The 13,932-nt window shown below is 39.5% G+C and overlaps 1 protein-coding gene across 3 annotated transcripts in view; it reads right to left on the reverse strand.

The window, feature by feature from the left end:
• Positions 1 to 1,757: 1,757 nt before the first annotated feature.
• The window catches only part of ARB2A (ARB2 cotranscriptional regulator A), a 419,560-nt gene continuing 407,385 nt past the window's right edge, over positions 1,758 to 13,932 (reverse strand). For all 3 annotated transcript variants that reach the window (XM_082651759.1, XM_082651758.1, XM_082651757.1), the window contains one exon: positions 1,758 to 3,877. In XM_082651759.1, the coding sequence (XP_082507885.1) occupies positions 3,735 to 3,877 (143 nt within the window). In that variant the 3' untranslated portion in view covers positions 1,758 to 3,734. The remainder of the gene's footprint in view (positions 3,878 to 13,932) is intronic.

The raw sequence follows: 13,932 nt of genomic DNA on the forward strand, positions 1-13,932 counted from the left end.
TTTATATTATTATACCTCCTAATAAGTAATCATAAAATAACCACTACTATTATCCTTTTTTTTGGCCACCCATATTTCAAAAATGAGAATATATCACACTTATTTAAAGACATTTTTCTCTACAAAGGCATAGGGAAAAATTTTGAGAAAATTTTAGCCTTTCTGTAATAGTAATCTTTCTTAAATGAACCAGGATTACAGACACCAAAAGGAACCTGTCAGTCCACAGTTACAAACTATGATTCCAACCGGAGACACACATGTGTCTAGACTGCAACCCCGGATAATCCAGAGAAAAATGAAAAAATCTAATTTATTACCACTGATAATACAGTTAACATATTTTGTCACCCACACTCTCTCAAAAAAGTTACAGGTTTTAAAGAAGGAAAAGCTGTGAAATAAATACAAACAAGGTATTTTCAGATTAGATGTACTACATCAAGGACCTATACAGGGATTTGGGAGCAATTTAACCTCAACAGAGTCCTTTTGGAAAACACATTTGTTTACCGTATATAGTAAAGTATATTTTATAAAATGATAGTTTAACAACGGGTTCGAATTTCCTTGTAGCTAAGGAAATATTTTAGGTCTTAAAAACAAATATCTTAAAAAAAGCTTTGTGAAAGTTCCAAGCTAAATAGTGACTCAACTGAAGTTAGGGTATTACCTTACAGCAACAATAATAGTAATAATAAGTAACTATAAGGTTTAAAATATTGATAAATGCTGTCCCATCATTCTTATTAAGTTTCTGCTTTTATTGACCTCTGTGAGTGATTAAATGAGCTTCTGAACAAGAATAATAAGTCACCGGATATTGGGAAAATTGTTTTTTATTTTAAAATAGTAAACAGAAATATATAATATATAGGAAACTCCTGTGCTTTAGTTTCCTTTTCTTTTGGTATAAACAATAATGCAATCCAAATTGAAGCACAAGGCAGAAACTTGAGAAAAGAACAATTAATACAAGAAGATTTCTCCCCCCGCCTTCAAATATCCATGAAAACTTTTAACGGCTGTATAGTTAAGTACCTTTAGAAAGCTCCAAAGCCAGTATCTGGCTTTTAAGTTTTAACAGTTCTATTCTGGACCTTAGATTGATCAACAACTCCATGCTTCCCATTCCACTTCCTCTAAGCACTCACTATATAATTTAAAAAAAAGAAAAAAAAGCCCACTTCCTAACTTTAAACCTCTACTCTCCTGAAAACTTGTCTTAAAGAAACCAAAATGGGAGAGCAGAGCAGAAACATTGTTAACCCTTGTCTCGTCCAAGCAGGCGGGCTACTACCAACTGACTGTTGTTATTCCAGGAAAACTGAGGTGAAAACAATATATTTATACCAACAAACCCATAATCAACAGGTTAAAAGATTCTACATTACAAGGAATCTTATCAGTAATCAGTTGGAGGTCTGGGACGGGTTGCCTAGTTCCCTCTGGGTTGCAACAGCGCAGATCCACAAGTAGAAATTACATTTACACAACTTAAGTTTGCAGATAGCTCTCTATAGATAGTTAAACAAGGCCTAACAACCCAGTAGTTTTAAAGTATTAAAGGCAACTAAGCAGTGATTTACTCTAGTTACAAGTGAAGGTTTTTTTAAAAACTAGGGGTGAGAAAACTGAAGAGAAGAAATAGGAGTGATTTGGTTTATAACCTGAGCATGTTTGCTCTAATTCAGCTGCAGACGCTTCACAAATTGAGTACTGTACAAGTGCTGATTAAAAAAATGCAATAAAACTAGTTTCTTGTGAACATTTTAATATTCTGAAAACAGCACACAATTTATAACACTTGGAAAAATATATTCAATCCACATCAATTCTCAAATCCTCTCCGTGGAAGGTACCATTATTTTACATAGTTCACTATTACTTCTAAAACAGAAAAGATTGCAGAGCAACATGCTCGACATTGCTGGGGTTACACGTTTTAAGCCACCCAAGGAATTGGATAAAATGACATTTTGCTTTTTCGTCCTATGTTGTTCCTGCTAAAATAACATCGAAAGATATGCATATAAGATTACTGAAAGAAAGATCACCTTAATTTACCATCATTGAAATTATGAGAACTAATTAATGCACTTGTGTACCAAACACAGATACTACCAGTTTTAAAACTTGCTGAAATCGGTTCCTAGTATAAAAACATTTTATCCGTGAGGTGGTTATTTTAAGTTATTTTTCTGAGGAGTGAAACAGTTCTAAGTTATTTTGGGTACATTTTGTCGTGTCCTCAAGTAAGGCAGGCATATTGTTGCGTATATTTTAAAAAAGGATGAAAAAAATACTAAATTCAGATCCTCACTTATTAGAAACAGAATCTTCACTAGGTAATTAAATTCTACAAGTAATTAAAAAAGTAATAATGTTAAGATTTAACATGTGAATTTAAAAGTCAGCAAAACCTTAACTTATTTTACCTCATATTTCACAGAGTTGGCCAGATCCTAGCTGGATTAAAATACTTAATTGTTGGAAACTGTAAGGCAAAACCTTACAGAGGAGGTGGACTACTACGAATTATACCATTGGATTGAGAGGAGAAAAGTCTTTCACACCAGGTCTTTCCCTTTCTGTTGAAGCAGAAAACTAAAAGAATCATTTTAGCCCCACTAAGCCTTTCAGAAGGAAAAGGTTCAAGCGCACAGATTCCTTTTCCTTGCGACGATAAAAAATACTCTCCCTAAAAAGGTCTAACTCTATGAAAGCTCAAAATAGACCACTCTACTTAGGATTAACAACAACAAACTTCCTCCACATTAAGATTTAAACAAAACTTAAGTATGCTATCTAAATTACAGTGCTACCCAACACACATTATATATTTAAAAAAGTAAATTCTAATGATAAAGTTGGAAACTCCCTTGAAAATGAAACCTTTCCCACATGTACTTAAAAGATTTGCTCATCATTATGTTTTGGTTTAAACAATCTCTTCTGAAATTAGAGACTTGTGTAAAATCTCGTATTCAGTTGGCAAGGTTTCCAGCGATAACGTGGATTGGGTACTTTATAGATTTTTCTAATGCAGTTTTTCTTCTGGTCTCGAAATGAAAATAGATCGTTAGGGAGTGAACAATTTGCCCTCCCCGAACTACACAGTACATCACGGAATTCACGTTATGAATTTAAATTTGGCTTGGGAGGGGGGAGACTTCCTTAAAAAAAAAAAAAAGACATAGACGCCCTTACGGAAAAAAACTTTTTAAAACGGGAGTTTTAAGTCTAGAATAAAAGTTTCCTTCGGTTCGGTTCGGGGGAGAAAAAAAATGGATATGATTCAGGGGGAAGGGGGGCCGGGGGAGAGGAGAGGAGCGGAGCTGCGGCTACGTGGCTGCGGGCGGTAGGACCGCGCAGACGCCCCTCGCCCCGCAGCACCGGCGCGGGCTCCATCAGGGCAATTAGAGGCGCGCCGGCCGCGCCGGGCAGGGCGCTGTCGGCCTTAATCTGCGCGCTGACGGGCAGCGCGAAGCCCAAGCACAGCCCGCAGGAAGCACGACCAGTGAACCCATATTGCTTTGACAGTTGCACTCATCTAGAAATAATGCAAAACGCTATTTAGATGTATATATCACGACCCTGTGCTCTAGGAAGAAAACAATCTAATGAGGGGCTGGGAGTCTGCTCGCCGACAACAGGCGGTGGGGAGACGTGTGGATGCATATGCTCGAGTGTGCTTCCTCGGCTTCCCCTCCCCCGTCTCGCTCGCTCTCCTCTTACAGCTCTTCGTGCTTTATTCGGTGGGAGCGCCGCGTCAGAGTCGGCTTCAGGGAACTGGTCTTTGCCTCAGAGGCTTCGGTAAAGAACTTGAAAATAGACGGGAAGCTCTTCCAGGAAGTTAGCTCGTGACGGTCGGTGCCTGCAAAATGTACAGATTCAGTTACGAGGTGGCCTCGCGTGCTGCCGGCGCAGGTGGGACGGGACAGCCGGGCTCTGCCGAGGCCCAGGCCGCCGGTCCTCTGTCCTCGAGCCCGCGCCCTCTGCGCCGCGCCGCGTCCCGCCCTCGGAGCCCAGCCCCCACCCCTCCAGGGCGCGCGACCCCTAGGGACCACACCTGTACCTGAGGGTTCACGTGGCCCCCAGGGCTCGGAGGGAGGCTGCGGCCCACCGACTCCGTGTCTCCGCCGGCGGCGCTCGGGGTGGCGATCCCGGAACTCCGCCGCCTCTGGCCTGAGCCCCTAGCACGTCCCCGACGCGCGGCCGCGGCCGGACCTTCCCCGCGGTCGCCCGAGGCGCGGCCGGCGGCCCCCGGGGCCTCAGCCCCTCCGGGCCAATCGAGGCGCTGGGCGGGAAGGGCCACTCCCTCTCCCGCCTCGAAACCACCCACTTCCCCAGGCTGGGCGCGCGCGGGGATTGGTTTCCCCTGCGCTCGGAATCCGGCTTTTGCACCCTCCGCAGAGCACCCACGTTTCTTTGCTTCCCAAGAGAAAGAAACAAGTTGGATTTTAGTGTCCTAGCAGCCTACATTTTTTTTTTTTTAAACAGGTTTTAGGGGACAGTCTTAGAAAAGCTAAAAAAAAAAAAAAAAAAAGGATGTTTCAAAGTAGTGACTACTGAAAGAGCATCTAGGCCTTCTATTTTGTCAGGAGGAATTCAACTCACAAAATGCAGGTTAAGTTGTCAATTTATAGAGTTATTTTGTTTTACTACAGCTTCTTTCTGTGGCTTCAATTTAACACTAATGTACAGATTTTTCAAATAAAATCTTTCTTCAGTTTTAAGACAGGTAAAAAATAACACTGATGTAGACGTAAGAACAGATGAGGACATTAATCTGTTTTTGACTCCCTGTGATAGCTTATATCATTTAATTAATAGTTTTATAACAGAACACTTTTTAACTTAAAAAATAAAAATAATAATAACAAAGACTCTGCTGTAGGAATAATGAGTGAATAGATTTTAAACGGTTTAAATCTCTTCCTAGATCACTCAATTATGCAGAGAGACACTGTCTGGAAGTCTCTGGATTCGGGGCCTCTGTCTGATACTTTAACATTGTTAATGATAATTCTTTAGTCTGTAATAGTAGGTCATTGCTATGGTTACTCTACAATGGTGCAACACTTTGCTTTCCCCTTCAGCTATTCGCTGAGACCTGGTAACCACATTTGTTGCCTAGCAACAGTTTTGTGACAGTATCACAATCTGGGAGTTACAACAATAAGGATGCTATGGCTGCCTCGACCAGAGAGCAGAAAGCTATAGTCTGTGCATGTGACTTAGCTGTGGGAGCTGGCCTTACTAGAGAACCCCTCTTTTAACAGGTGCCCTCAGAAGGATGCTCTCTATCCTCCTCTCCTCGGCAGACTGGCCTAATGAACCTGCATTTGGAACAAGATCCAGTACTGAAGTCATATCATTGAGTTACATCCCCCAACACTACTGTGTTCAGACTAAAAAATGAGGTCCTTTTTCTATTTGCTTACTCAGTTTGGGCAAAATTCAATGTTAGTCAGTGGAAGAAAGAGATGAGTGCAGGTTTATCCTGGCAAATCCTAAAGTGCCTGACTGGATTTTGACAAGTCAATAGAATTCTCGGGAAAAAATTATACAAATGCCTGCCTTTATCAATAGATGTGTAAAAATTCAAGTTCTTTAAAATATATGTAATATCCAGATATTTATTGTTAGTATATAATTTTCACTGACGTATTCAGATAACAGTCTTAAGGACTTCCTTTGAATTTGGAGGCATCTGTATTCTCCAAACACAAAAGAAGTTTGTGAGCAGTTCTAGATAAGCTCAGACATACCTACTTTAATATTTTGTGGGTATACTTAGAAGGGAGCCCAGTTTCTGGACAGGTTTATGAAATGCCCATCCCTGTTTTCTATAGTGCTTGTAATTCCAGTTTCATTTCAATAATAATTACTAATAGCACTTATAATGAAAAAATATTTTAAAGTCAATGGTATTGACTCTTCTCGGATTCATACTACATGGAAACACCCATCCCCAAACACAATAGGAAAAAAAAAGGTGTTAATCATCTCTTTTCCTTCTCATTTCCCAGGCTTCCAGGCTCATTTGGCATTTCCTCCATAGTGATCACACTTACACTTCCTAGTATTACCAAGGCTATGATCAATTTCTAAGCTTTCTTAGGGAGCTCTTCTCATAATTCCTCCCACCCCTTGAAAACCAATTCAATGTATGAATCTAGAGGGACCTAAGGAGTCAATGGTCTGAAGCAATTTTAACTCCTTTATTTTTTTCTTTCCTGGTGACAATCTTTCCGAAGGATGGACAAATTTCCCAGGTGATAAAATCACTACAAAGGCTTTTTAGTTTTAGCTTATGATGACTCTCTGCTTGATTAGTCCTGGGCTGAAAAGACCAAAGTCCCTGAGATAACTGAGGACCTGCACTGGCTCTCAACATTTACCCTTGCAATTTAAGAGTATAAATAATGAGAGTGTGTGCTCTGTCAGAGGAACGGAAATTGCTAGGAGTAAATTAATAAGCAAGGTGGGTTAGAAACTGAATTATAGAGAATGGAATGGGAGAGGGAGAATCCTCCCTAAACTAAGGAGTGGTAACGTAAATATCTTATACAAAAATGGCTTTCTTTTCTAAATTACTGAAAGTAGATTTTTAATAATTTTAACACAGCATTTGGAAGGTAGTTGCATGTTCATCTGGGGCTGCGTATACACATTTCAAGAACATGTTTGGAGACCATTTTTGAAAACTCGGGGCCAATATTCAATGAAAATATTCACAAATTAATATGACTATCTGCCCATAGCAATGATAAGAGAATGGAAACTTCTGACAGCAGCTTTCGAATACTTAAAAGATATACAACTTTAGGGGAATTTCTTCCATCAGGATGGAAACACTAGGCCATTACATTATCTATTCATAAAAGGATATAGAAGGGGAAAGTTTAGGCTAACTAAAAAAGCAGCCATTTATTAATAACCTGCAATTATGTGTAGGTAACATGGAAACTAGTCCATTTAGCACTAACTATGTTTTTGTATTTGAAGGAGATAAACATGGTTTTATAGTCAGGACCTGGTCTTTCCTCTGCCACAACTTTACCCTATCAAAAGCTCCTCTTCTTAGGGACTGTGATCTTTTTTTCTACTTTTCAAACCCCCATTTCCCTAATCTAAGTTGTTTCCACAATGTAGGAAATAAAGGGTTTTCCCAGGTTAATTATCTGCCATGTTCTCAGGGAATGATTTTTGTATCCTCTTGGATTGGCAGGCTTGTTCTTACTGGATAATTCACCTTTGGGGCAAAATAAATGTGCACGATCTCAGTTCTTTATTACAAAAAATTGCCTTTGCTCAGTCGTAATCAGTGGTTCTTAATGGGCATGGTAGTGGCCTCTGGGGCATTTTGGAAATTTGTAGGAAAGTTTTTGGAGGTCAGGACAACTGGGAGGAGCTATTGGCATTTAGTGGGAGAAGGCCAGGGAGGTGGACATCCTTCAATTTGCAGGGCATTACAGCACATGAAGAACTGTTCTGCATTGCACATGGTTTTCAAATGTTTCACAAGCTATTCATGTAGTTGAAAAACCTGTTTATGATTATATGGGCTTAGAATTTAGATCTGTTTAACAAGTAATCTCACAGTACTTTTGGCATGATTTTAATACACATGGAATTTTCCAGGAATCCAGCTACCATGTAAATTGAAGGAATTTTGTACTTTATGTTGTTCAGAATATTACCAAGAATGGACTGCCATATGAGAAAATCTCATCACTGATGGCCTCATTGCCCACAGTACTTGAGCCACCAATAAGCACACCTGCACCAGCCTGCATTTGTAGATGTGGAATTCCTGGTGATTCTATACACGGGACCCATGCAGATTTTCCTGAGCACTTTAAATATTGATATATATATTATTCTTATTATGAGTTATTTTCCTTTTATTTCCTTCATATGTTAACTAGAGGAATACAATAAGTTAGCAATCTTATAAGTAGGTGAATTATGTTACCTCTAGAATTTATTTCAGGATAGTAAAAGCACTGTGTAAATATTTATTTTATTTTTTAAAAAATATTTATTTATTTGGCTGTGCCGAGTCTTAGTTGCGGCATGTGGGATATAGTTCCCTGACCAGGGATCGAACCAGGACCCCCTGCACTGGGAACACGGAGTCTTAGCCACTGGACCACCAGGGAAGTCCAATATTTATTAAAATAGTATGGTTTTAGATGGCAAGGGTTAGCTTAAATAAAAATGAATAGTTAATTCTTTTTTATTACAGTAGAGATTAATTTATCTATAATCTGAACCCTACTTATAGCTAGCTCTTATCCTTACACAGAGTAGAAATGCCTTTTACTTCTCTTAATTAATGTTTCTTCCACAAATTTCTGGAAGAATAATGGACCCAACTTCCCTTCTGACTACAGTCATATTAAACAGATCACATCAACAATAAATGTCACTACTATAAAAACTACTTAATTTGAAAGGAAATTCTGTTTCATAGATTAAAAATAATTGTGGTTGGAGAAGATCTTGGCATTTTTGTCAACGATGTTATCCACTTTGAAATAACCAAAAGGTAGTGGACAGGGGATCTTCCAATTAAAATACTACACTGAATATTTATTCTTTATCTATCAATTGTTTTTAAAAATGAACTACAGCAAATTTCAAAGAGGTAGAGATAGCACAAATGTTCAAAAAGATTAGAAACTTTAAGTATAAAGGATGAAACTATAAATCATATGAGGAAGATCAAATTGCTAAAATGTGTCATATGTTTTCCCAAAAGACTATATATTTAAGAAAAAGTGTCTTGTAATGGAACTGAGAAAGAAGGAGGCTACATTTATGTAACAGCATTTACAAATCAAACAAAAAATGGTTGGAAATAGCACTGACAGCAGAATGCTCAAAGAATAGGATAAGAGAGAAGAAAACATTGCTATATCTTCTGCCTTGTCTATTCCCCTTACTTCTTCCTGTGATGACTTTAATCCAAGTGTTTCTTACAAGTCTGCCTTGTCCACACTCCTCTTCACTTGATCCTAGTGCTTGGAATTTTTTTTTTTTTTTTTTTTTTTGGCAAAAACTATGCCAAAATATGCTACTGAGTTAGCAGCCAAAACCCTGATGTTTACTTTGGTAGATGTAGACTACTCTGAAGCTGTACCTCATTTTCTGCAGTAGATGTCTTAAAAAGTTATACGTAAATATAATTTCTGTAAATAGAATATTTTTAAAGGAAGAAGTGGGTTATCTACTTCTTTAAAGAATCTTTTAATAAAGTGAAGAATTCTCTGGGAAAGCAAATAATCATTGTTCAAATGATATTATACATACACAATCAGATTTTCCAAAGGTAAGGTTTACTACCATAGTATGATGGACAGTCTGAGTAAGGGCTCACTGAAAAGATAATTTAGAAGCATTTCTTGGTCAGGCATTCACTATTCTAATTATTGCTGGTCACCTTATTTTACATGGTCCTAGACCAAAAGGTCATGGAATAATTTCAACAATCTATACATAATTTACATGTTAGGTTCTGGTTTAGAATAGGGGATATAACTGTTCACAAAGTCACCTTTGAATATGAAATATCATTTTAAAATCTTTATTTCAGGGGAAAAAAACTAGTATGGGCCCCCACCCTCTCACTGACACCCCCCTCCCCTGGAAAAGAATTTGTTTTTAAAGAAAAAGGTAATGAGTAAATTTTATATGTTTCCTATGATAAAGGGGGAAAGAAAAAAACCTAGAAAGATATGAAACACATTAACAAGATAACATATCTACGATACTTTCAAACTGACAAGGCTTGATTTTAAAAATTGATCTTTAACAAGAAAAAGAAATATGGGCAATTAGGAAGTAATGAAGACCCTGTCAATATAGCTATGTTGAGAATAACAGGTAAGGGAATTCTTGAGAAAATCTAATATATAAAAATCAGGAGGTCTGTAATATGCATTATTGAGTCCCAGTGGGATTAACTATGAATTTATGAGCTCACCAGCAGTTATTTTTAGAAAGATATAAAGAATTAGAGAAATACTAGAGCACAGAAAAATAATGTGCCTTCTAAAAAGAAAGAAAATATATATTACTACTAAAATTCATTTAAAAATGAATTCTAGAGCTTCTAAGAAGAACACCATTAAATTGACCAATATTTGAGCACAGAAGGGCTCCTAATGGAGACTCTCCTAGTTAGAAGGCACGAGTGTGAGTGAGACTCCGTCACACGGCGGGAGGTGAGGATGGGGGTTTCGGGGGCGGGGAGGATAGTAAACAAAGTGGGGTGTTCGCTGAGGGAGACTCCAGGAGCAGCTCAGTAAACGTGCTGCCTGGCCTGGTTAAACCAGCTGTGTAAGATACAAGCAAGTCTCTTTCCATTGCTAACACTGCTGCAAATCTGTTAAAGCCGAGACTGTGTTGAGACCCTAAAGGCAAGTCGTCGAGCTTGACCAGAGATAGGAGGCTGAAACAAAGACATAAAAGCAGTGGTAGAAACTTCTGCGTCACGGGCAGTTTCTGGGAAAGCCTGTCCTTTCCTCCAGCTTCTTTTCTATATCTCTCATCTATGAAAGGGGAGTGGGGCGGTTTTGGGCACTGGGCAGCTTAAGACTCAAGGAGACAACTTTGGGAAGTAAACTTATTCTTAGGCAGAGTAGAGAGCCTGCAGTAGCTGTGGGTCTCTGACATTGAACCCGGCGAGACCTCTCTAATAAACCTCTCCTAACCAATAAAAAATGGACACCTTGTAATTGCTTGAATTGCCTTTCAAACCCAGAGAGCTGGCGCAGAAGTGTTTTCTTTGGTTTTAATTCTTGTCTCACATACTTCTCTTAGTGTTGTCACAAAGCCTGGCCTCCAGGGATACTGTTTTCCTTTAAAATTTGAGCCCAGGTGTGGGCAAAAGTTCTCTTTTTCGTTTCCCTTCGTGATTTTCAAAAGTAACTTTGCCAAAGGATGGTAAGAGCACAGGGCTCTACACAAGGAATGCAAAGAATCATAAAATAGTTATTTCCGTAAGTAAAGGTTTCTGATCCTATTATTCCCAACACAATCAGTGAAGAGCTTTACTGGGCCCCATTCTAAAATAACACTGTCCGAGAGGGCTGGTGGCAGCTTTCTAGATAGTTTGTCACGCTTCCCTTTTCTTCCAGATTCTGTGTTCCTAGCTAGGTACCTATGGCTTATGGCTGCCATAAGCTTATGACTTCGTGTGTGTGTGTGTGTGTGTGTGTGTGTGTGTGTGTGTGTGTAAGAGGGAGGTGGGGAGGAAGGGAGAGAGAGAATGAGAAAGACGGAGAGAGGGAGGGGTGAGATAGAATGGAATGCAAAATACTTTCCTTATTTCAAAACAAAACAAAATCATTTGCTAGTTCAAATATCTGAATCGTCTGTGATCCTCCTTGCTCAACTGTGGATTCTATTCTAAAGGAAATATTTTGTGGGCAGTTTTTCCAGAGGTCCTGTGAGTGATTAATTTATACATTCATACATGTATTTATTGTATGCCAGGCACTATTTCTTTGGGCTGGGGATGTGGTGGTGAGCAAGATATATAAAAACTCTGCTCCTTGTAGCATATGTGCTAGTGGGGATGACAGGCAATAAACAGGTAAACTGATGAACATGATGATTTCAGGGAGTCAGAAGCACTGTGAAAAAAACACAGTAGAGGGATGTGAAGAGAATGAAGAGGAGAAGAGATGGTCGTCAATTTAGACTGGGTGGACACTTCTGACCTGAGACCAGAGTGGAAAGAGGGAGCCAGGTGAAGGTCTGGAGAGAGTGCTGCAGGCAGGGTTCTGGAAGAACAAGGAGAGGGAGGGGGTCTGAGGAGGAAAGAGCTGGTCATAGCCAAGGAACTGGAAAGCACCTGGAGCATGGAGGGTGAGGGGGAAAGTGGTAGATGATTCAGAGAGGTGGGCAGCCTCCAAGCCATGTGAGGTCTCTCAGGGCACAGTGAAAGGTTTTAATTTTATTCCAAGCACAATGGAAGAGCTGTCTGCAGAGTTTCAGTGGGGAAGAAATATAATCTGACTTGCATTTAAAGAGTACACTGGTTGGTAAATGGTGAATGGATTATGGGGAGTTGGAATGATGGATTTAACCCTCCCTGATTGCATTTATCAACTCCTCCCACCTCTAGATCATTCTCTGGGGCTCATTCTTCTCCTGCACACCTCAGAGTATAAAACCCACCTACTGCTGGTTCACATAAAGTGAGTAATAGTAGTAGGCAATAGCAATACGCAGTAAGAAAGACAACCTAATAAAATAATATTTCAAAGTAGTAAATTAAAAAATGGACTTGAACTAGAAGGAGCATTTTCCTAATAATTCTGCTCTTGTTATATATGCTGACACCTCTGGGTTCTCGACCTTAGGACTGGTGTGTGTGATGGGAAGGTACTAGGATGGGGACGGTGCTGTCACAGTGTTCCATTTCTGCAAGCCGTCCAGAGGTAACTGGTGGACTTACTCTCTCGGCAGGCCTTTCCACTGTCTTCATTTCTATAAACAGACACACTATTCTCTTCGCTTCTCCAGCTCAAAGCCTCTCAGTCATCTTTGATTTTTGTTTTCGCTTGTTTGCCGACTCCTGATCCAATCAGTTACCAAATCCCGGCAACTGCACCTCAGCAAAGTTTTTCCAGTCTCTTTTTTGCTTTCCATTCCCCTGTCACCACTCTAGATTTAATGACCTATCATTTAGAATGCAGAAACTTCCTCCTAACTTGTTTCATTGCCTTCAACCTCTTCTCTTCTATCTCGTACCCTGCTACCAGACAAAAATCCTAAGTATCATTTGTGTCATAGACCTCTTTCTCTGCTCAAACATATCCAATGGTCTCCATAATCTTTCAAATTAAGTGGAAATTCCTCCATGTGGTTTAAAGCCCTCCATTCCCTGGATCTAGCCTTCTTTTCTGGGTTTAATCCCTCAACTGTTCTTCTATAAGTATCCCCTATTCTCCCAGGCCCAGGTCAACTGACAATTTTTAAACCTTTCCAAAATCTCAGGGTCTGGGCATCTGTGACTCTGGTGACTCTGAAGTCCAGTCAGAGAAGAGATTGATTACCACTGTAAAGTTTTTGAAGACAGAGGTCAAACTTTACTAATCTTCAACACAGATGGATAAACGTACCCTATGTTGAAGTGCATGCTAGCTTTTAGAGTTAAGAAATAAATTCCTCTAAAATGGGAATATAATAACAGTTGGATTCTCTGTAACTGAAACTGAAGGAAGTAGAGTGTTTTTCTTGCTCTCTCCAACAAACTGATGAGGTAGATGCAGGTGATCCACAGTCCATTAGCAACTAGGTGATAAGCACTGACAAATACTCAAAGTATCTTCCAGATACGTTTAGCTAAAATGCTGTGCTTATCTAGTAAATACAATTTACTAGCATCAAGACGTTTAGGAGAGTGTCAGAACTGAGAACTCTCAGACAGTCAAACTTTAACTGTTCAAGAGCTTGTATTCCCAAAATGTAGTTCAAATTTAGATGCAGATAGAAACATATCAAACATAAGATAGCAAAGACGTGGAAAGGACCCGAGATAAAATTTCATCTAACGGTTTCATTTCACAAGTGAGAAATCTAAGGTCCAGAGCGGCTGTGATAGGCCACAGCTACACAGACATTTTGCTCAAATATAATTAGTATTTACAAATTGGTTAAGCATTATAATACTAAAAATTTTCAGAAGATATATGTCTAATTGCTTTAAGATTCAGTTCAGGGACTTCCCTGGTGGCGCAGTGGTTAAGAATCCATCTGCCAATGCAGGGGACACGGGTTCGAGCCCTGGTCCGGGAAGATCCCACATGCCGTGGAGCAACTAAGGCTGTGCGCCTAGAGCCCATGCTCCACATCAAGAGAAGCCACTGCAATGAGAAGCCCGCGCGCCACAACGAAGAGTAGCCCCTG

The sequence above is a fragment of the Grampus griseus genome (genome assembly GCF_964374135.1).
Source record: "Grampus griseus genome assembly, chromosome: 3".
NCBI classification, from domain to species: domain Eukaryota; kingdom Metazoa; phylum Chordata; class Mammalia; order Artiodactyla; family Delphinidae; genus Grampus; species Grampus griseus.